The sequence below is a fragment of the Microcaecilia unicolor genome, chromosome 3, assembly GCF_901765095.1.
Source record: "Microcaecilia unicolor chromosome 3, aMicUni1.1, whole genome shotgun sequence".
Lineage (NCBI taxonomy): Eukaryota > Metazoa > Chordata > Amphibia > Gymnophiona > Siphonopidae > Microcaecilia > Microcaecilia unicolor.
The window spans coordinates 186,011,896-186,034,988 of record NC_044033.1 but is presented as its reverse complement, the minus strand read 5'-3'; the positions used below and the strand labels follow the sequence as shown (position 1 = coordinate 186,034,988).

The following is a 23,093-nucleotide window of genomic DNA, read 5'->3' as shown; positions in this document are numbered from 1 at the left end:
CCTTTTCCCTCTCTGTTCCGCCCTCTGATGTCATGACGTGAGGGCAGGACAGAGAGGGAAGTCTGTACTGTGCATTTGCAAGTGAGTATGGTCACTTGCCGTTTATATGTTTGATGTGCTTGGAAAGGTAATTGTTTGTGGATCAGGATGGCAGATCCCCTTTGTTGGTCATTAAAGGCTGAATAATACACTTCTCCCACCCAGGATCGTTTAAGTTTTTCATGTTCATGAGCCGTCAGATGTGTTTCCTGCAAGAATGCTGTCCCCATTTTGCGAAGCATATTTAGGACTTTAGTTCTTTTTATTGGGGAGTTAAACCATCTACATTCAAAGTAGTAACCATGGTAAGCTTAACCATGGTTCCCTAACTAAAGTAAGAATACAATTATCCAGTACAGTGTGGAAATTAATATTCTCAGAGAAGCCCCCCAGCTAGGCTCCCCCAGAAAAAAAGTTTAACCAGCACGTCCCATTTAACAAATGTTGCCTCCCCCTGAAAGGTCTCTGATTAAAAATCCTTGTGATACATCCACTTATATTCCCACCAAACCATACATTCCATGCTAACCACATAATCCATGCATACCACAACCAATACAGACATCCCATCTGCAGACAACCTTGCTAAATACTTCAATGAAAAAATTGCAAACCTACGTAACATGCTACCTCAGGACAACACCGATATCTCATAATGGATCGGTTGGGTGACTCAATATGTTTGTAAGATACTCTCCTTGTCCGCATAATTCAGCATGCGAAATATAACCGGCCTCGGGCGGGAGTTCCCTTCCAAGTGCCTACCCATGCGGTGCACTTTCTCTGTCTGGAACTTCGTCGGCCCATCCTGCAGTTCCAATGTAGTAGGAAGCCATTGCTCTATTTCCAAAGGTCCCCTTCTTTGATGGATTCCGGGAGTTCCACAAGCCGGAGATTGTTTCTTTGGTTTCAGTTCTTATGGTCCTCCGCTCGATCCTCCAGGGCCTTATCTCTCGTATCCAAATCATGCAACCGGGCCTCTTTTGATGCAGTTGGGCATCCTGTTGGACTATCCGTTCCTCCATCTTTTGAAAGCGTTGATTGTATTGATACCATCCTTAATTTCCTGGATAGCTTGATGAATTTGTGATAATTTGTCATCCATAACAGCCATTAGATGTTTTTTTTTTTAGCTCTTGTACTCCGGCTTCATCCAAGGTGATTACTGGAGTTCTGCTCACTGTCACCATTTTGTTTACTGGTGTGCGAGGTTTCACTTTGTATATTTTAGTATTTTTTCTCGGCATACCCCGCCAGCAAAACACCTCAAAATGATCTGCTAAGCAAGAGTGATCCTTCGAACCAAACAGTTTCCATTCAGAGATGCATCCCGACAGGGATGATTGCAGATGAGAAGAAGGGAGCACGGAGCATCTCTCCAGGGCGTCTTGTTAGGTCGGCAGCATCACGCGAACCCCTCTGTGCACATTTCATTCTGCCTCTTCTTCCAGTAGAAGCAGAAGCGTAGCTAAGTTGAGGACATGGGGGGAGCAGAGAGTGGACTGCCAACGGCACTGGCATGTATTTTAAATGCATGAAAAATAGGCGCCGGTGCCATCGGAAGTCTGTTTTGGGGAGAGGCCGCTCCCCTGGTGACCCACCTAGCTACGCATTTGAGTAGAAGGGAGTCGGACATTGACCCATAAAATGCACACTGCTCAGATGGATTCCAGCCTGATCCACCCCTTCTCCAAGAAAATAGAGGAATCTTTTTTTTTTAAACATTTGCACACAATAGCCAACTTGTCAAAATGATTGGGGGGGGGGGGGGGGGGGGGGGAGCGCTAAGCCCAATGGAAATTATCCCTCCCTGGACAAAGTCAAAGAGTTTGCTCAATACTAGGGGTGCTCAAGCACCCAAAGCACCCACAGAGCTGGCTCCTATGCATTTGCAGCCTCCAACGAGATCCTGGTAGACACACTATAACAGTGGTGTGGTAGATTGCAAGCCCCCCTTCTTAGCTGGTCTATCCACATTGGGGGTGGGGCACACTTCTTATGCTGACTTTACAATGCTACTTGAGGGTTACATGTTAAAGGTTCTCTCATTTTGTTCATTTGGTGTGTGAGAAAAATCCCATTAAAAATCAAAACATGTATATTCTAGAGAAGAGGAGAGAGGGGAGGTATACAATGAGACATTCAGATCCTGAAAAGTATATTTAGAGGATAATTTTCAAATGGATTCAGCTGGCTCTGTGAGGAGTTAGTGAACTACAGGGTGAGGTAAAAAAAAAAAGTAAGCTCCTAGAGTATCTTTGCCGTTTTCTCAGAAACTTCTTGGAATTTCAACATGAAATTTTATAGCTTGATTTGTTGTTACTATCTACGTTTATGTGTCAAGTGGAATGAGATTATTTTTAAACAGGGCGAAGTTACAGACTTTTTAGCATGACCACCTAACAATTTTCACATGTTCAAAAATGTTTGCACTGTACAACCACCATTATAAAAAATGGGGGTACCAGCTTACTGTTAATAACAGAGTGATGTAGACTTATCTGGGGCAGGGCCACAGAGAGGCGGGGGCGGCACTGGGGTCTGTCTCTCTCCTGCTCCTGATGGGACCTGGGTGATTGCGTCCCAACAGGAGCAGGAGAGAGAAAACTCCAGCACCGGGCCCCACTTAGAGACTGGGGAGGAGCAGACACAGGGCTTCTGGGCCTCTGGTTTGGTTGGCGGGGTCCCCATGCCTCAACAGCAGAAGCCTTCATCCAGCACTGTTCTCCACTGCATTGCCTGCACTGCGACTGCTTTTCCCCTCACGTCGCACATGCCGGATAGTTGGTTTAGTGACATGTAGCAGGCCAGAAGAAGTTCCTGGCCTGTTAAATGATTTTATTTGAAACAATTTTTATTGATGACCATATAGAACAAACAATACAAGAACATAGTCCGAATGTTCAAGATAACAGCAGTACCCAACACAGATATGACAACATTTGTCTAGAAAAGATAAGACAATATCATCATCATTTTCTTATTAATATAGAAAGAAACCCATTCCCCACCCCTAAATCCACCTCCCACTCCCTCCTCTCCCAAAACAGAAATAGACCTAGATGAAGCCTGATCCACTGACCAGAAGACCGGGTCTCTTCAGGTCTTATGGAACCAGCCAAGTGTAAATGTTATCCCTGCTGTACCCCTCCCCCTACACTCTCCCGTAATCCCCTTATCCCACACTTACTTCATATACTGCCTCTGCCAGTTCTTTATCAGTGCAGTTTATCTAATATAATAATTTGTACCTCAACATTCTATGGCTGATTGGCTGGCTAGGTTCGTAACATCCTGACGTCAGCAAGCCTCCAGCGTTCCCTTCCCTCTCACTGTCCCACACTCGCGTAAAGACGAAATGACATCAGAGGAGGGCAGAACAGTGAGAGGGAGGGAACGCTGGAGGCGAGCTAACATCAGGATGTTACGAACGCAAGCAAGTGAAGGGAACGGAATGCTGGAGGGGACACAAGCCCAACGGAGGGGAGGCCAGAATCCTGGGATATGGAGGGGGGGGCAGGGAAAAGAAGAATCACTGGACATGGAGGCGAGGGGAGAATTGCAGCAAACAGAGGGGATGGCAGGGCAGAGGAGAATTGCTGCACATGGAGGGGAGGTCGGAGAAATCGCTTAGACGAGAGCCTTCCTAGGGCCCGTTTCATTTTTGACAAAACGGGCTTGGTTGCACTAGTTTAACAATAACCTATGGCCCAAAGGTGTAAATGATATTTAAGCATTTTATTGAACCATAACAAATACAATAACATCAGTATCGCGTGCAACATTTTACATCAATTTTCTCCCCTATCCCTCTCCCCTTACCCAACCCTTAATCCCCCCTTCCCAAGTTCACAGTGATAAAGCTCCTATGGATGAAGAAGTCTCCTACTTGCCACTGGGTGAAGTGAGACCAGAAATCTACGCCATGTACTATGAAACTGTCTCTTTATGGCTGCAGAGGAGGCCCCGCACAAACCGCAATGTTCTAGCTTTAATAAGTCTATCATATTTGTTCTCCACACACTCAAGTGAGGTCCGTGTGCCTCTCTCCAGCATAATAAAATCACTTTTTTCCCCATCAGTATTGATTTATGTAGAAATTGTTTCAAGCCCGATGGGGGCCTATCTCCAAGTTGGAATTCATCAAAAAGAATTAAAGATTAAACTTGAATCTTCCGCTTCCAGAGCTGAGATGCTGAATCCACAACCTGTTTCCAAAAAGCCTGAATGCACAAACAGTGCCAAAACATGTGTGCTAGTGTGGCTAGTTCTTGTGAGCATTTAGGACAATTACCACTGGAACCCATCGCTGCTCTGAAAGCTCTCCTCGGTGATATGTAGAGTCTTAGAGCAAACTTATATTGTAGTTCCCAATGTCTCAGAAATGCCTCTTGTTGAGTGTTGAGTAGATGCGTTGCGAAACTGTTCTTCTGTCAGAGTATTTTGTAAATCTTCTGTCCAATTACATGTTAATTGTTTAAAGTTCAGCTCTTCTGTCGTGTCTTTAAGGTATCTGTGATGGAAACGCAGAGGTATAGCGTGCATCATTTAAAACGTCCTGCACATCTTCCGTCAAGTTAGTCCAACCCAAAGAGAGAGTATAGTGTTGTAGCTGTAAGTACGCAAGCCAGTCTCAAAGGTGTAAATGAATGAATAAACTCCTCCCGAATAAGCAGGAACTTCTGTGTACATTTAGGAGAGGAAGAAGCGTCCTGAGCCTCCCACATGTCCAAGGCCTGCATCTGATTCCGCCAACTCCAGAGCGATAGAGCTTCTCAGAAACCCAGGCCTGCATTATACATTTAATCGCCACCAACCTTAATTTTTGAAATAAAGAAATATTCCCCTTCCCTCTCAGAGTCTCGTTATTCACTATTCCCAACGAATAAGCGTAAAGAAAATGTCATATGGAGAGTACGTCCTAGGTACTGATGGAGTTCACGCCGAAAAAAAGATGTGTCTTCCTACAGCTCCAAGCTGAATAATAGAATGAATTTTCCTCTGCAGCACACTTATGGCATCGTGCAGTGGGTGTAAGCCCCACACGAAATAGTTGCAATTGGGAAATATATGCTCTATGTATGTATGAATCTAAAATGTGTTTCTTGTAATATAGATGTTTTCAGTTAAACGGTTTTAAATATCAGGCAGCTTGTGTCACACATTGAGCAGGTTTTCAAAAGCTGTCCCTTATAATGCATACAAGAATCAAACATCTAGTAAAAAAAAGAGGTCATGGTATGAAGTTGGAATGGGGTAGACTCCCCTGAAGAAATATTTATTCACAAAAAGGATGTTGGATGTGTTGGAAATCTGCCAAGTGGCAGGAATAGAAGCAAAAACTGGTGTTGAAATTCAGGACAACAGAGCCTGTTCTTACCTTTGCCTCCCGTCTTTGTCTGATCAGTCCCAGCAGGTTTTCAAGGAGATAAAGAAAATAGATGCCAGCCAGCACCAAAAGCCCTTTCAACACACCATCATTCATGGTCGGCTCTGGGCCCTGTTTCTCCTGCTTGTGGCTTTCCTGTGCCTGAAATAAAAGACAGCACCTGAATGCTTGTGTACCAGAGGCACCAATTCTGTCAGCAAAGTGTGAAAGGATGAGCAGGAGCTGGAGGACTTCGAGAACCTACATGAGGTAGGAGGTGCAACAGAGCGTCTCCACACAGTGTCCCCACAGCCAGCGCCACCAGGAAGGCGAGCAGGGAATGCAATACAGCACGGCTCAGGAACGGCACCAGGGCAACAGCCAGCAGAGAGGGGATGCTGATCAATGTGATAGCCAGGAATCCCCAGCCTAGTGCTGCAAAATTATCAGAATGTTACCAATGCAGACATTTTTTAAAAATAACCGAAGAGACAACCAACCAATCTTATAACTCAAAAATCTTTGCAATACACAAATTTGTCTATGTTATCAAAACTAGAAAGGCTCTCTTGCACAAGGTCCTCACGCCAAATTGCTCTACAACACTGACTAGAAATCAGCTCCTCTCCCTCCTCTGCCTATCAAATAGCTGGATTTGAACTAGGGAGCGGGGAGCTGGCAACAGGAGTGGGTTAAAAGTGTGGAGTATGGCCCTGCTTTGCTGCTGGATGGGCCTCAGGAAGGGGAGGGAGGTGAGGGTAGAGGGAGGCCCTCCAGAAGCAGAAGGAACCACTTCCAAGCTGGTGGGGGACTAGCAGGGGTGGACTGACTGATAGGATCATGGGGGCTCCCTAACCACTTATCAAAAGTGATGAAAATAAATAGATACTAGGGGAAAGTAGGCCTCCTACTGCTGTGGGTCCTCAGGCAATGCCCTATTGTCCCAATTGTCCCAATTGTCAGTCCGTTCCCATTGACTAGTGTTTAAAGAGACAATTTCAGGGCCGCTGAGAGACTGGGCCAGGCCTGGGGTAGGGTTGCTGCTGCCACCCCCTGGACCGCAACATAGTCAGACCATAAAAATTAAGGGTTCAGAGCCCAAAGTGTGGGGGGGGGGGGGCACATTTTGCCCCACCTCCCTGCCCAACTCCACATACCTTGGCTGGCGGGGTTCCCCAAACCCCGCCAGTAGAAGCATTCCTCCAGCACATTGCCTGCCCTGTGGCTACTTTTCCCTTTTGCAGGAGAAAAGCAGCCGCAGGGCAGGCAATGCGGCAGAGAACTGCGCTGGAGGAAGGCTTCTGTTGGCAGGACTTGGGGACCCCCGCCAGCCAAACCAGAAGAACCGAAGCCCTGTGTTTGCTCCTCCCCAGCCTTTAAGGGATGCCCGGCACCAGAATTTTCTCTCTCCTGTTCCTGTCAGGACACAATCACCCGAGTCCTGTCAGAAGCAGGAGAGAGACAGATCCCAGCACTGCCCCCCCCCCCTTGGAGCTGGGCCCAGGGGAATCTTGCCCCCACCCCCTGGCGACCCTGGACAGTTTAAAGAGATTACGTGGAGACCAAGACTGAGTAGAGAAGTGTGCTTGAAGGGAAGAAAAGAAGTGTGCTTGAAGGGAAGAAAATTAAAAAGACAAACATGGGGTTGGGAGACAATCAAAAGGAATAGAAGGCTAGAAGAGAGGAAGATGGCATGGAGGGGTAGCTGAGAGATCTGAAAAAGGACAGGAAAAAGATGGAAAGAGAGAACTTTAGACTTGGGTGGTGAGCTGCAGCACTGATAACTGGAGGCATATAGTAGAAACAGCTTGTGGGGAAGGGAGCAGGCTTCCTGTGCTGCTCACGGGCAAGAATTACAGCCCCACATACATTTGTTAGAGGGAACATTGGTCATGGTGTGGTTCAAATAGCTGATGTTAGAATCATATGAATCACCAGAGGCATAGAAGAGGCACCAGCACTGCAGTGATAGAAGCTCTCTTTTAGTTACTATACTTATTTCTATAGCGCTACTAGATGTAAGCAGGGCTGTATATAAACACATAAGAAACAGTCCATGCTCAGAGCTTACAGTGTATTCGAGACAAACGGGACAAATTAGGGACGTTAATAGAGATTAGGGAGTACTGGGTGAGTGGGCGGAGGAGCAGATAAGGACAAACATCTGGCCAGGTCAAGAGGGAGATCTATGAAATGGGAGATTTCTTAGTTCTCTGGATGTGCAGGTTGTTCCTATTACATTGGGCCGATCATTGACACCCCCCACCCCCTATGCCCACCCAAAACTATGCCTGTGGGACTAACATAAAGGATGATGCTGTCCATGACTTTTCCAGGCCACATGGTTGTATTTTAGACTTTCAGCACCTTTCTGTAATAATGTTACTCCCATATAAATGATTACAGCCTGGAAGCAGTACTAAATAGTACAAGGTAACAAGGGTAGGGCAGTATACATGTTAGGGCAAAGAGACTTTCTCCAGTTCCAATCTGACCACTAGAATGAGCAAGCAAAAATTGTGCTATAAGTGGAGAATATTCATCCCTATCTGTTTGGATTTAAGCTGGCAACTGGAGACACACCTGGCAGGAGCAGGCTTTTCTCAGGCAGGTGGGGGTGTGGGATCTCGTCACTGTGCTGGATACAGACCCGAGTGTCGATCTGGTAGAGCAGAGCAGGGCAGAGGAGGGTAAACTGGAGTGGTGTGATCTCAGAGACACTACCGAGCCCGAAATTCAGGAGCAGCTGGGTCACATTTAGGCACTAGGAAGACAAAACCACAAATCAGAGGTATACACAGTACTTTAGAGCAGGGGTTCTCAACCCCCATCCTTGGGACACATCCAGCCAGTCAGGTTTTCAGGATACCCACAATAAATATGCAGGAGATAGATCTGCATACAGTGGAGGTAGTGCATGCAAAATTTAATCTCATGCATATTCATTGTGGGTATCCTGAAAACCTGATTGGCTGGATGTTTCCTGAGGACTGGGTTGAGAACCCTTGCTTTAGAAGGATATTCTGCTATCTACATTCAAAGAGAAAAAAAAAAAAGCTGTTGATCTAGGAAACATGACATGAAGTTGCAAAGAGGTAGACTAGGGGGAAACTTCAGGAAACCATCACAGAAAGAGTGGTGGAATGCCGTCTTGGAGGAGATGACAAAATAAAGATAGAATTTTAAAAAGGCGTGGGATAGAGATAGAAGATCCCTTAATGGAAAGAGGATGGAAACTAAGCATTAGGTACCTCAGCACTAAACAATTAAATAGATTCTTATTTTGTTTGCATTTGGTGAGGGAGGTATAACCTGCATGAAGTAGTGGCTACAACTGTAACCACCTCACTGGGAAGTCTAGTCTTTATCTGCTACCCTCTACTAGGTTCCTATGTAAGGCCTTAGGCACAGTTCACTACTCCATATTTTCCAGAATATTATGCCAGCATTAGACATTTGGCAGCAGCTCCTCTATTGGAGGAGGATCTATTCTCCATGGACAAGTCTGAAAGTCAGTAGCCCTAGTACTGAAGTACAACTGTTTTACTCTGTTCCTTGGGGCATGTGTGGTGAGCCACAAAGGCCCAGGGCTCTCGTGAAGTTCCCTCAATCTTGTCTCTTCCACAACTGGAACAGGATGAGTTCCAGATGAAGCTCAGCTTAACTGGTTTGGAGATCCCTTCAGTAAAAACTAGTTTGTGTGTGCCCATTCCATCCATAAGAACACGCCACGCCATGCCACGCCGGGACAGACCAAAGGTTCATCAAGTCCAATATCCTGTCTCCAACAGTGGCCAATCCAGGTCACAAGTACTTGGCAAGATCCCAAAAGAGTACAACAGGATTTTGTACACCTCTATCCTACCTCCCCCCTCAGCCATTTCTTCTCCACGCTAAAGAGTCCTAGCTTCTTTAGCCTTTCCTCATAGGGATGTCATTCCATCCCCTTTGTTAATTTGGTTGTTCTTCTCTGTACCTTTTCTTTTTTTTTTAATTATTTGTTTGTTATTAAGTTTAATGCTTTCAAACAAACACTGACCACATAATTACATTCAACATCAAGTGTCAAACTCTAAGAATGACAGCCATTCAAGCTTTCAATCAGATTTGTTTTTGATAAACAGATACCACAGAGAAATTAAACATGTAAAAGTATACCAAAAAGGTACCATGTCAGCTCTCCATTACATGAGGTCACTCATTACAATTTAATTTAATTTGGGCATTTAACCACTAAGTTCTCAAGTCATACATTCTGACGATCCGGAAAAGATCTCAATGGGTTGCACATTGGGAGCAACAATATAAATTTGCATTCAGGTTGTATATATCACCAAGACGGGCATTTCACATGGGGGCATCACCATGGGGAGCATGCTTAAAATGTGGATTCAGTGGAGCGACGCTGGGACACATGTTCTGGACATGTCCTGGGATTTTGAGGTTTTGGAAACAGTTCAATACGTATCAAGGTTGTGGAATAGCACATGGACTTGCGGACCCACAATGCTTTTTGGACGATTAACACTGGAGTGCCCGGTCCCCAAAGGATATAAGGCATTTGTCAATAAAGCCGTTATAGTGGCTAGACAGATTATTTTACAGGAATGGCTGTCTTATAGTGACCCTACAATCTCTCAGTGGAGGACACAGATGATTTATATGTTGCGAATAGAAAGACAGGGCGTAGTGGATATGGAATCTAGCAAAGGAGAAGAACTACAGTTGATACGGGCGCCCTTTTGGAAGCTACCTCTTGAATGTATAAAGTTTATATAGGGAAGTCTGTTCTTGGGGGGGGGGGGGAGAGAGATTGTAGAATATGACGGGTCTATTGACCTGGGGATGGGTTAGGGAAGGGGATGGGAAGTGGGAGAAAATGTAAAACTGTATAGCGACATTAGTTATGATGTTGATGGATGGTGATTGAGTTTGGATTTGTGATTTTATACCAGTTATGTTACTGTTTAATAAAAAAGATTTAAACATAACCACTAAGTTCTAAGTGGATTACAATTAACTTAAACAGTGAACTTTCTCTTACAAAGAACAGTAATACAGTGTATACAATAACTGGGTACAAATCTGGGGCTAAGAGCAAGAGAATAGTATATGATTGGGTACATATACAAAATTGGAGAGCTGATCGAATGTAAAACCGTACATGATAAGGTTCATATGTAAAAACTTCGGGAAGAAAGAGTACCGGTAACTTATATAAGAGTTTTGTTTGATTGTGGATGAAGGGGTTAGATTTGATAACTGGCAACAAGATAGGTATCATAAGTCCAAGGGGGGGGGGGGGGGGGTAATATTGGTTGAGGAGTAACCTAAGAATTACCTGACCTCATCCCACCCAATCCCAGAAGAAATGCACTACCACCTCCCCCCCCCCCCCCTCAACCCCACAAACAATCCTATTTTTTGTCAGGATTCTCTTTGAAGAACAAAGGGACCTTTTTGCTCTCAATGCATCAAATAATCACTTTATCAAGTGATTGGAAGTCTTTCTTACTTTATAAGAAAGAAATTTGGTTGCTGTGCACCGTTTTAATTGTATGTCAGAATAAATTTGACCCCTGACGCAGGTGCTGTGCGCCGAAATACAGCCAGTGTCGGGTCCAGCTTTAAAACTTGACTTTTACAATTAAAGGACCTGTGTCCCGTTTCTGAAGGCTCTTGGTGCCTTTTTGTTGTGTCTTTGTCAGGATTCTAACAATGTGTAGATTAACTGCTTGAAGCCAGAAAAATGGATAAAGTATCTGGATATTTCCAGAGTTTATCCTTCTATAGCTCTCCAATCTTTCCTGCTTCCAGGGCAGAGACTGTGGTAGGAGTCAGCCAATGGGAAGGTGGTATAATCACAAGCATGGGGTGAGCTGCAAGTGCTCTGGGGGAGACAGACCTGTGCAGGGGCCTTGGAGAGAACCAGTGAAACCAGTGAGTATCCTGGAGGTGGGGGGGGGGGGGGGTCAAGGAAGGAGAAGAGTTGCTGAAAAGGGGTAGGAATGGTGGAAAATGTAAGGGGGTATTGCTGCAGGCTGAACAAAAGAGCTGGCAGCAAATGCAAGAACTTTACATGATGGTGGGCAGAGCTGAGTTTTTTTTTTGGGGGGGGGGAAGGGGATGACACTGACTTACTGAGCACAGCACTAGAAGAGAACATGTATGTGTCTGTCTGAAAAGTGATGGTGTATGTGCATGTGTTTGCCTGAAGAGTGTATATCTATGGAATGAGAACATGCATGAGAGTGTCTGAAGAGCGTAAGCATTTGACTGAAAAGCCTCAACAGCTCACCAGAATCCACTTCCACCGAAAACATAAAGAGTCTCATTGTTGCTCTTAAAAAAACAGACAAAATTGGATGTGAACTTTTATTCAGACACATTATTTCAATGACTCATATTGAATAGAAATTATTTACTAGTAAAAAAGGCCCATTTCTGAGACAAATGAAACGGGCGCTAGCAAGGTTTTCCTCGGAGTGTGTATGTTTGAGAGTGTGTGTGTGAGAGTGAGAGACAGAGTAAATGTGCGAGTGTGTATGTGTGTGACATAGAGTGAGGCTGTCTGTGTGAGAGTGTGTGTGTGAGAAAGAATGAGAGTGCGCGGCAGGGGCCCCCCTCCGTCTCCCGCTCTCCTTCCCCTCCCCCTCCCCTTTTTCCTCCCCTCTTCCCTCCGCCTTTCAGGGTTGTGGCCCCCCTCCCACGTTCAGGGTCCCTCCCTCCCATGTTCAGCGTCCCTCCCTCCCACTCCCACGTTCAGGGTCCCTCCCTCCCATGTTCAGCGTCCCTCCCTCCCACTCCCATGTTCAGGCTGGCTGGCTGGCTGGCTGGCTCTCTCCCTCCCTCCCTCCAAAGTTCAGGCTGCCTGCCTGCCTTTGTTTGTGGTCTGCTGCTTTTTGCAAAAGCTCACACTGGTCTGTCCATGAGGGTAAGAAGAGAAAGACTCAGGCGGGGAGGGAGAAGGAGCCCTTCTTGCTTTTACAGTAGTCAGGAAGCATGTTTTGGATGAGTGATGTGAATCGTTGTGTGTCAGTGCTCCGCCCTCGACGTCATCGCGTTGTGACGCAAGGGCGGGGCGATGGTACTCCTCCTTTCTTGCAGGTCGTTTGCATAGGTTCACGATGCGTCTGACGTCACGTTTCATCGCGTAGCAATGGGTGGGCGATGCGATTCATTGAGTGTCAGTGCTTCGCCCTCAACGTCATCACGTTGTGACGCGAGGGCGGGGCAGACACTCATGGAGGAACAGCGATCTACACAACTACAAATTTAGAACGTTTGGAGACTTGAGGCTTCATTAGAACGTTGGAGGTGCGTTTTATATAGAGAGATTTTAACAACTCATTTATAAATCCTAATAAATAAATTTAACATTGCTCATATTTTGAAGTTATATGTTTTGTTAATCATTCACAATAGTGTTTCCTTTTTATGGTATCTTGTGTAAACCATTTATTACAAACTTTAATAAAAATATTTTTGGGGGGAAAAAAAAAAAAAAAGAGTTGCATGTGGCCTGCTCTGTAAATATGTCACTTCTCACTACTGCATAGATGCCAACTCTCAGAGAGACAGTATATCTAGTTTTACTTCAGAACTAGGAGACGTCTGTCCTTGGCACCCACAAATGTGACAGGCTGATCCTGCTATCCACAGAGAATACCAGTAATGGTTAAAAGCAATTTAATTTGCTCAGCAAACCCAGATCTACTGTGTTCTTACATCTGTCTTAGACCACCTAATCTGAAACTGACCATTTCATTTCTGGATTTAGGTTAATGTTACTTGCTATATCACCTTTCTATGGGCACAATCAAAGCAGTTAACATCTAGTAAACTAAAAAGAAAGGAATTACAATCAAAATAGGACAGAGAGGTAGAAAGAAGAGAGGGCAGCCTGGGGGAGCAGGGGCTAGACATCACATAACATCACCTGCAAACTACTGTCCAGTGGCAAGCATACCCCTTTTTACTAAAAGCATTAGAAACCTACATTAGTAAGAACTCTCTTTTTATCTGGAAAAAAATGTCTATTTTAAACTGGTCACAATTTGACTTCAGATCATCACGGAAACATTACTGCTAGTTCCAGGGCTTTTTTTTTTTTGTGCCGGTACGGCATACCAGCACCTTTTTTTAAACCTGTCCTGACTTTGAGCTAGGATCTCGCTCTCTCTTGCCACTGCAACTGCCGCTATCACCAACAGTAGCTGCCCTTTCTGCCTCCTAAAAAGGGCTCCTTCAGGAAATGGCTGCGCTGCAAGTGCTTAACTTACCGTATGGACATTTGTTTTTTTATTTAAAAAAATACATCCTATTACCCACTATGGTAACAGGGGGCCTTGGCACACAGCAAACCCACATGCCAATGCCACCGTAAGGATCCTTTTACCGCAGCTTGGTAAGAGGACCCCTAAGCTTGGTGTACTTTATTATAGCAGCCTACAAGCCCACACTAGAGTGCATGAATTATCCTTTCCCTTCTCTCTATAGTGCATGGAATGATCAAGCTATTCCTCATGGGATGTAAAACAAAGCAGCCCTAAGCAGAAGGAACCTTACAGAAAAGCAGCAGCATAGTTAGTTACTCACATCATCATGGAGATGGTTATAGGCCGAGTGATCCAGCAGAAGTAGCTTTCCAACCATATCCAGCCCAGCCAAGTCCCGTCTGGCATGAACCAGGTCCTGGGGTAGAAGTCCTTGCTTGGGGTCAGCAGTCCTGGTAGGAACCTTTGTTCCCTGAGAAATGGCAGGGGACAGAGGATCCGTCATCTCCTCATCTGTCCACACAGCTAATTCAGGTTCCCTTCCAGACATTTTGGGACTGAATTTGGAAAAGAAACAGATTTCAGACGAATAGAGACCCAGGGAGCACCAATTCTACTCTTGTTACTTCTTTATGTTCTACTCTTGCCTGCAAGAGACTGCTCTTCCCTAGGTTTCCTAGTTGGCACGTAAGTGCAGCCAACACACCTGAAGCCCATGCTAGAAAGCTTATCACCGAGATTAAATGGAAAGACTACTAGCAGAACGTAAGCGCAGAATGCCTCATTGATACGCGGTGTGGGGCACTTTTCTAGATCAGTGCCCATAGTGAGGGGAGATGGATCCCTAGGCCTTGTGGAGAATCAAAGGCTGAGTCATACCTTGGGGGGGAGGGGGGGAAGGGCAGGAGGGATTGGGAGGGAGGGGAGGGGGTGGGGTGGGATCGGGAGAAGAACCATCTTTATAAAACCTTTAAAAATTTTTGAAGTTCAATTGGTAATCGTTGTTGTATGAATATTCTTAGTCTCATATACATTGCAGAATGGAACTGCATTACTTTATTTTAGTGGCAAAAAAAAAAAAGACATTTCTGAATTGAAGCATGGCATGTATATATATGTGTTACATTTAAAGTTAAATAAAGACTTCTTGAAATGGAAAAAAAGAAAGCTTATCACCGAGAGAGAGTGTACCAAAACCTTGGTGCCTTTTCATGTTAATTGATCTTAAAGCCATACTACCGCTTTATGTACACTGGTTTTCTCTTCTGTTTTGGCTCTCTGTTCTATTTGATCAAGCAGATATATCTCATATCTAGTCTGCTGGCTGGACCTCCTCCCACTCCAGTTTGTTTAATAAAATGGCCTCGTCTTCCTCAGATAAATTAGTTAGCATAGTTAAAACATTTTGACACCAGCATTTATAACTAGGATTGGTCATTCCTGGTTTAAAATCTTCATTGCCTAAAACTGGTAAATATCTGGAACATTAGATTATGATATGATAAAGAATTATGGGTTACAACCTTGAGGCTGGTATGAATACTTGCAATTATGACATTATGCACACAACTTACTATCCCAAAATAAAATAAGCCTGGAAGACTCTGCTTTTGATGAGAATTGGTCTCTCCCTGCTGTTGGGAAGGGTTTAGTGCAGTGGCGTAGCCAAGGGTGGGCCCGGGTGGGCGCAGGCCCATCCAGTTTGGGCTCAGGCCCACCCAGTTTCAGCACACCTATGATGTGGCTGGCAGGGATTCCCAAGCCCCACCAGCTGAAAACTTCCAACTGTATCTCTTGCATACTTTGTAAATAGCAGATCTTCACCTGCAGCAAACAGCGACTGATATGTACTGCTAGCTCCAGCCCCACAGCCTTCCCTCTGACATATTCCCGCCTATGCGGAAACAGGAAGTTGCATCAGTGGGAAGGCTGTGGGACCAACATAAGCAAAGTGTAGTAGTTGCTGCTCATTGCTGGTGAAAATCTGCTATTTAAAAGGTATGCAGGAAAGGGGGGTGTTTGAGAGACCATATGGCATGCAGGCGAGAAAAGGAGAGACCAAATCACCTGTGGGATGGGGCGGGGTTCTTCTGCCCACTCATCTTGGGCCCAGGCCCACCCAAAATTGGATGTCTGGCTACACCCCTGGTTTAGTGGGCAGGTATTATGAATGGTTCAAGAAGATTATGGCCTTCTAACAACTTGTGGAGCAGTGTAGGCAAGACCTCAGGGATTATACTGCAGATGATCTCCTAAAGGGATTATTGGGTGGAACGACTCAAAGTAGCCAATTTAGAGAGCTTCATTTTAAGTTTCTTCTCTGCCTATATATATTCACCCGTCCTAGGCACACAAAATTAGGTTTACCAATAGATAGTTCTCTTAAGTGTGGAAATGCAGAGGCTACATTTATATAGTATATGTGGGATTGCCCAAGAATATCTGACTTTTGGCAGACTGGGTGCATTTGGGACAGATGTATAATCGGTACTTCACTGTGACCTTACAGAGATGTTTGCGGGATATGATGGATGTGGTTGAATGGATACAACTCAGTACAGTGAAACCTCGGTTTTTGTTAACTTCGGATTTCGTCGTTTTCGGTTTTCAGCGAATTTATTAGCGAAAAATTTGTCTTGGTTTTCGTTGGTTGCTTCGGATTTCGTCGGCATGCCCACACTGTTAATTTTGCGTTCTCCTGCGGCGTTCTTCTGGGGTGTTGTTTCTCATTGTGTGATCACTGCCAGCTCTCAGACAACAGATTGCAAATAAGAATTTCGTCGTTTGTCCCACACTGCGTTGTTTATCGTTGTGTGATCACTGCCTGCTCTCGTTTTGCCCACACTGCTGCTTTTTGGTTCAGTGCCTCTTCATAAATGACTGTGGCTTAATGATAGAAATTTCGTCATCATGGGATCAAAAAAGATTTCTAGAGCCAGCAGCCCTTCAAAGAAGGACAGGAACACGATCGAGTCTTCAGAAAGGTAAATGCCATGTTAAATGTTCATTTATTCTATAGATTTGTCTTTTTTATTCATGTAAAAGAAAAAAATTTCTTATTGCCTTGGTTTTCGTCGGTTATTTCTATGTAGAGTGTGCCTTATAGCAAAGCATTACATCAGTGCTGCAATGGATAAACGTCTAACCCCCAACCTTGATGTTTTGGTGTCACCAGATGCATAAGCTATGGCACATGGAGAGAATGTTGAAACTGCAATAGTCTAAGATGTTTTGTTAGGACCTGGGACCATTATTTGGGAAACTTAACTATGCAAGTTCGATCTGCCTTGTTAAATAATTTGGAGCTTTAAAGGGCCTGTTCCCTCCCGTGGGGGGAGGGGGTGTGTGAATCTTATTAAAAAAAAAAGTCATCCTTCTTTCTATTTAATTGTTATTCACTGGACAAACTATTGCTGTCTTTGTATCATTGTGAAGTTGTGTGACTTAATAAAAGATGCTTTCCACTATTATACTGTTCCCCAAGCTGCTCTCTGTATCCTTCCCAAGCATCCTTATATTCTTTCCTGTGTTCGAGTGCCATTATCATCAGCCTCAGTAAACAAAATATTGCCCCAGATTCTTTTGAGCCACCTTCCCTTTAACATATTTATTTATTTGTTGCATTTGTATCCCACATTTTCCCACCTATTTGCAGGCTCAATGTGGCTTATAATGTCCGTCATGGCATTTCCCATTACAGAGTAAAGATACAATTGGTATTACCTAAAGAACATGTATAACAATAGAATTAAGCAATCTGTTATCGAAAGAAAAACATGACCTCTTTATCTTTGAGCTTTCTTTGGGTGACATGCCACCTCTTGTCAAATATTTCCAGTGGTTTTATTCTCCCTTTAGCTTCTCTCTACCACTGAGTGTGTTTTAAGTGCATTAAACCTCTCTTTGTAGGTTCTGTATTGCAGGTGTAGTGTAGTGTAGCAGATGAGAAATAAATATGATAAATAAATAAATTTTCCTGCTGTGTATCCAGCTGTCATTTTTCTTTTCCTGTTTTGAGAGAAGGTAACTGGACTCTTCCAATGTGTAAGTGAAAGCGGGGGACAGAGGGGAGAGATGTTTATCTGTGAAACAATTCTGTTCTATGATTTTAAAGTTGTACTAAATAAAGCACAATATTACGTTGTTGTTTGTAAGAACATTCTGTGCATAATTATATTTCTGAGGAATTTATTTTCCCCTCCCCATGCCCCCTTTCCAATCTATCTAGGTCAGAGTTTTTAAGTTTTATCCTGACCTCTGACCAGCTAAAAAAAATCCTGCTGACACAGACAGACAAGTTAGAGACTGGCTTGGTATATGTGGGTGGAGGGAGGCTGTCCACACTGGCATGGTTATTCATGGCAGAAAGGGAAGGTACTTGTCATCCATCTTGTACCTTGATTGGGGAAAAAAAATGGGTCTTATTGAGAGGAAAAAAAAATAAAAATTTTGGGGAAAAAAATGTAACTATACATGGAAGGGCATTTTCAAAATGGCATCCAAGTCAAAATAGAGCATAACATCCAAAACAGACTCCATCTCACATAATTTCCCAACAGGAAATATATCAGGATTTCCTGTTCGAAAATAAATGAGATGGCCGTCCATGTGCTGAGGTCATCCAGCATGAACAGCCATTTTACAAACTGGAACATCCAACATATGAACAGCAAAAAAGGAGGGACAAGGTAGTTTTTCCTACATAAGCACACAATTGTGGAATGCAGGGGCGTAGCCAGAAAGCAGATTTTGGGTGGGCCTAGGCAAGAAGTGGGTGGGCACCAAATGTTCTCTCCCCCACCCCCACAACAAAAAAAATATCTCAGCTGGTGGGAAAATGCTTCTCTCCAGTCTCCACCTTGGTAGTCTGCAGCAGGCATGCGCTGAAAACTGAGCATGCGAAGGTGCCAGTATTGTGGAGAGCAGCATTTTCATTACCATGTGCTACTGTTGGATGGGCCTGAGCCCTAAGTGGGTGGGCCCTGGCCCACCCAGGCCCACCTGTGGCTACGCCACTGGTGGAATGCATTACCAAAAGCCTTGAAAACGACGTATGACCACCTAAACTTCCGGAAATCACTAAAAACTAACCTGCTTAAAAAGGCATACCCTACCAATCCAACTTAAATGCCTAATCTCTGCAACACAACCAAACTAAAGAACGTAATGGACATAACACAACTCTTCCGTTCTCCGATTCCCTAATGTGGCTGTTCCACATGAATTTTATCTTACCACAACATCACTTTGTATTTGTTCACACCGGAGCCTGCAAAGGCCTCTCCAGTACCATGTAAGCCATATTGAGCCTACAAATAGGTGGGAAAATGTGGGATACAAATGTAACAAATAAATAAATATCTGTCTGGTAGAAGGCAGCCTAGTAGTTAGTGCAGTGGACTTAAACCAAGGGACCCAGGTTCAAATCCCACTTTAAAGTCTAATTTTGTAATTCAGAGCTCTCCAGGAACAGAACAATACCTACTGTACCTGAATGTACACCATTTCAATAGCCTTCAGGCTTGCAGGTGGCTTATATATGTAGCTACAGTAGGTATTTTTGTTCCTGGAGGGCTCACAATAAGAACAAAATAAGAATTAAAATGGGCTTTGAACCAGGGTCCCCTGGTTTACAGTCCACTAGGCTACTCCTCAGACTTGCTCTCTGCTTTGCTAAGAATGCCCACAGTGCTTGAAACTGTCATATGGTCTGGTATCCCCTTTTGGTTTCATTTTCAGGGGAGAAGGAGGGAGACAGCAACCAGTGGGGACTTAAAGAGGCATCATGCTTTAATCCCTCCAGTGGTCAGAAGCTCAGAGCACCTTTTTGTACCCTGGATATGATAGAAATAGGTTTTACTTAGGACACTCTTCTTTTTAGACTTGGACTTTTCTTCCTGTTCCATATTGCTGTTGGACAGCCTGATTTTGGGCCCTTCCTCTTCCCACCTGAAACACACTCACACAGAAGTGTAGCGAGAGCAGCTGACACCCGGGGCAGTTCGCCGCTGCGCCCCCCCCCCCACGGAGCGCGCAACCCCCCCCCCCGGAGCACAGTCTTACCAAGGGGGGCGGGCGGGAGGACCGTTCCGCCTCGAGTGCAGTCGCTGGGAGCTGCGTCGGCTCCGTTGGTTCCCCTGCTCTCTCTGCCCCGGAACAGGAAGTAACAGGGGCAGAGAGAGCAGTGAACAAGCGGAGACGACACCCCCCCCCCCCAGCGGCGTGCACCCGGGGTGGACCGCCCCCCCCTTCCTACGCCACTGCACTCACAACACACACCCTTGCTATTTGGATGTACTACAGTACTGGATGTACCTTTTCTGCCTTTGCAAAACCAGGATTTGGACATTTCAAACACATGGATGTCCATATGCTTCAAAAATAAGCTCCATAGTGTTTATTTTCATATAAAAGTTTAACTTTTACTGTTTTTGTGGGTGGGGGATGGGATGGGAATTTCACTTTTCCTGAGTTTTCATATTTCTAGCTAGCAACACAACCAGTGGCGTTCTGGCAAAGACTACAGCATCTCCTGTTAATTGTATTTATTAAAACCCTAGCTACTCCCTAAATCAACTTGTCTGCGAGATGCGGAATATGAAGGAAGATTTAAGGGCTAAAATGGCAGCTGAGAGAAGAGAGATAAAGAGGATGAGGACAGTTTCAGTCTTTTCTTACATCTAAGAGGTGAGAGAGGTGAGGAAAGGACTCTATGCTCACCTGGCTATGCAGTTAATCTCTGGCTCAGTTTTAGACTCGCCCTTGGAATTCTTTTGCAACTCCTGTGGCAGCTTCTTGGTTGATGGTTGGATGTGATCCAGGGTGGAGTGGGAATGGGAGTGTTTGTTCTCTTGCACCTCCAGGATGTCCAGATGAGACAAATGCCCATGGCCTAGATCCTCATGTTCAATCTCCACCACTTGGACCTTCCCAAGACCCAAATTTAGCAGCAGTTTGGTCAGGCCATGGAAGGAAAGAGTGCCATTCTCGCCATAGAGACGGAAGAGCTGCTGCAGGTAGTAACGTTGCTCCTTCTGTGCATCATCTAGACGGCCATTGTTATGGCTTCCATCTCCAAGAACACTGGCCACTGTTGGTTGCTCAGAGGTCAGATGGTGCTTTATTACCCTATCTGTTGGCTGGTACGTGCTTCCACGGCAAGGCCAAGTGCACCCGACAGCAGTGAGCCAGAGTATGACAAGGAGATGCCTTGGTATCCTAAAGGCCATTACTGTGCACTCAAATCTGAAAAAGACAGAGGAACTACAGATCATGTATATAATGAAAAAATAGCCATAAATCTCAACTGAAAATATATAATCACCACCACTCTTTAGTTGATTAAAAACTACTTATGATATTAAAAATATAACCAAATACACACGGTGTTCAATTTTATTTGGTTTTGAGTGCTCACTAGTAAATTTTATTTAGAACTGTATCTGATTTTGTGAATTATTCTTTTTCCAGGGGCCTAGAAGTTTCCTTTTGCTTCTTGTTGGCTTGCAGCTCAGTTGGGAACTGGCCTCTGTTGATTACGATGCCATGAGCCTTAATTTGCAATGGTGGGGGGGGGGGGCATTTTAACATTCTCTTCCCAACTCAATGATTGTAGTGACAGCTCTAAACCAGGGGCCACAAACCATGGCTCCCTCCAAAATTCAGCTAGGCCAGTAGCTGTAAATTGAATGACGGCGGAGACTTCACAGCCCTGACTGATCTGGAGAGCAGAAACCTAACCCAGGCCTTTTGTATGGCAGTAAATTGCCCATGGGCTGCTTAATCCTAATCCAGTCACTGTTATGACCAAGTCCCATTTTGTTTACATGTATCATTTTTGTGATGCTCACCCACTGCAAGGGATTTTGGATTTAGCTCATGTATTTTTCAATAATACCTCAAAGTAAGTTACATTCAGGTACCTGAGGTATTTTCCGGTCCCCAGAGCACTTACAATCTTAGGGGCCTTTTTGCTAAACTGCATTAAGCACTAACATGATGGTGGAGGCTATTATTAAGAATAAAATTGCAGAGCATATACAAAAACATGGACTGATGAGACAAAGTCAGCACGGATTTAGTGAAGGGAAGTCTTGCCTCACCAATCTAATGCATTTTTTTGAGGGGGTAAGCAAACATGTGGACAATGGGGAGCCGGTTGATATTGTATATCTGGATTTTCAGAAGGCGTTTGACAAAGTGCCGCACGAAAGACTCCTGAAGAAATTGCAGAGTCATGGAATCGGAGGTAGGGTATTATTATGGATTAAGAACTGGTTGAAAGATAGGAAGCAGAGAGTAGGATTGCGTGGCCAGTATTCTCAGTGGAGGAGGGTAGTTAGTGGGGTCCCGCAGGGGTCTGTGCTGGGTCCGTTGCTTTTTAATGTATTTATAAATGACCTAGAGATGGGAATAACTAGTGAGGTAATTAAATTCGCCGATGACACAAAATTATTCAGGGTCGTCAAGTCGCAGGAGGAATGTGAACGATTACAGGAGGACCTTGCGAGACTGGGAGAATGGGCGTGCAAGTGGCAGATGAAGTTCAATGTTGACAAGTGCAAAGTGATGCATGTGGGTAAGAGGAACCCGAATTATAGCTACGTCTTGCAAGGTTCCGCGTTAGGAGTTACGGATCAAGAAAGGGATCTGGGTGTCGTCGTCGATGATACGCTGAAACCTTCTGCTCAGTGTGCTGCTGCGGCTAGGAAAGCGAATAGAATGTTGGGTGTTATTAGGAAGGGTATGGAGTCCAGGTGTGCGGATGTTATAATGCCGTTGTATCGCTCCATGGTGCGACCGCACCTGGAGTATTGTGTTCAGTACTGGTCTCCGTATCTCAAAAAAGATATAGTAGAATTGGAAAAGGTACAGCGAAGGGTGACGAAAATGATAGTGGGGATGGGACGACTTTCCTATGAAGAGAGGCTGAGAAGGCTAGGGCTTTTCAGCTTGGAGAAGAGACGGCTGAGGGGAGATATGATAGAAGTGTATAAAATAATGAGTGGAATGGATCGGGTGGATGTGAAGCGACTGTTCACGCTATCCAAAAATACTAGGACTAGAGGGCATGAGTTGAAGCTACAGTGTGGTAAATTTAAAACGAATCGGAGAAAATTTTTCTTCACCCAACGTGTAATTAGACTCTGGAATTCGTTGCCGGAGAACGTGGTACGGGCGGTTAGCTTGACGGAGTTTAAAAAGGGGTTAGATAGATTCCTAAAGGACAAGTCCATAGACCGCTATTAAATGGACTTGAAAAAATTCCGCATTTTTAGGTATAACTTGTCTGGAATGTTTTTACGTTTGGGGAGCGTGCCAGGTGCCCTTGACCTGGATTGGCCACTGTCGGTGACAGGATGCTGGGCTAGATGGACCTTTGGTCTTTCCCAGTATGGCACTACTTATGT

The 23,093-nt window shown here is 44.7% G+C and overlaps 1 protein-coding gene across 3 annotated transcripts in view; it reads right to left on the bottom strand.

Moving 5' to 3' along the window:
- Positions 1–23,093, bottom strand: part of SLC39A5 (solute carrier family 39 member 5) — a 54,224-nt gene that overhangs the window by 21,799 nt on the left and 9,332 nt on the right. For all 3 annotated transcript variants that reach the window (XM_030195241.1, XM_030195242.1, XM_030195243.1), the window contains exons 2-6: positions 20,404–20,928; positions 14,006–14,240; positions 7,991–8,171; positions 5,673–5,842; positions 5,420–5,569 (exon numbers count right to left, since the gene is read on the bottom strand). In XM_030195241.1, the coding sequence (XP_030051101.1) occupies positions 5,420–5,569; positions 5,673–5,842; positions 7,991–8,171; positions 14,006–14,240; positions 20,404–20,928 (1,261 nt within the window). The remainder of the gene's footprint in view (positions 1–5,419; positions 5,570–5,672; positions 5,843–7,990; positions 8,172–14,005; positions 14,241–20,403; positions 20,929–23,093) is intronic.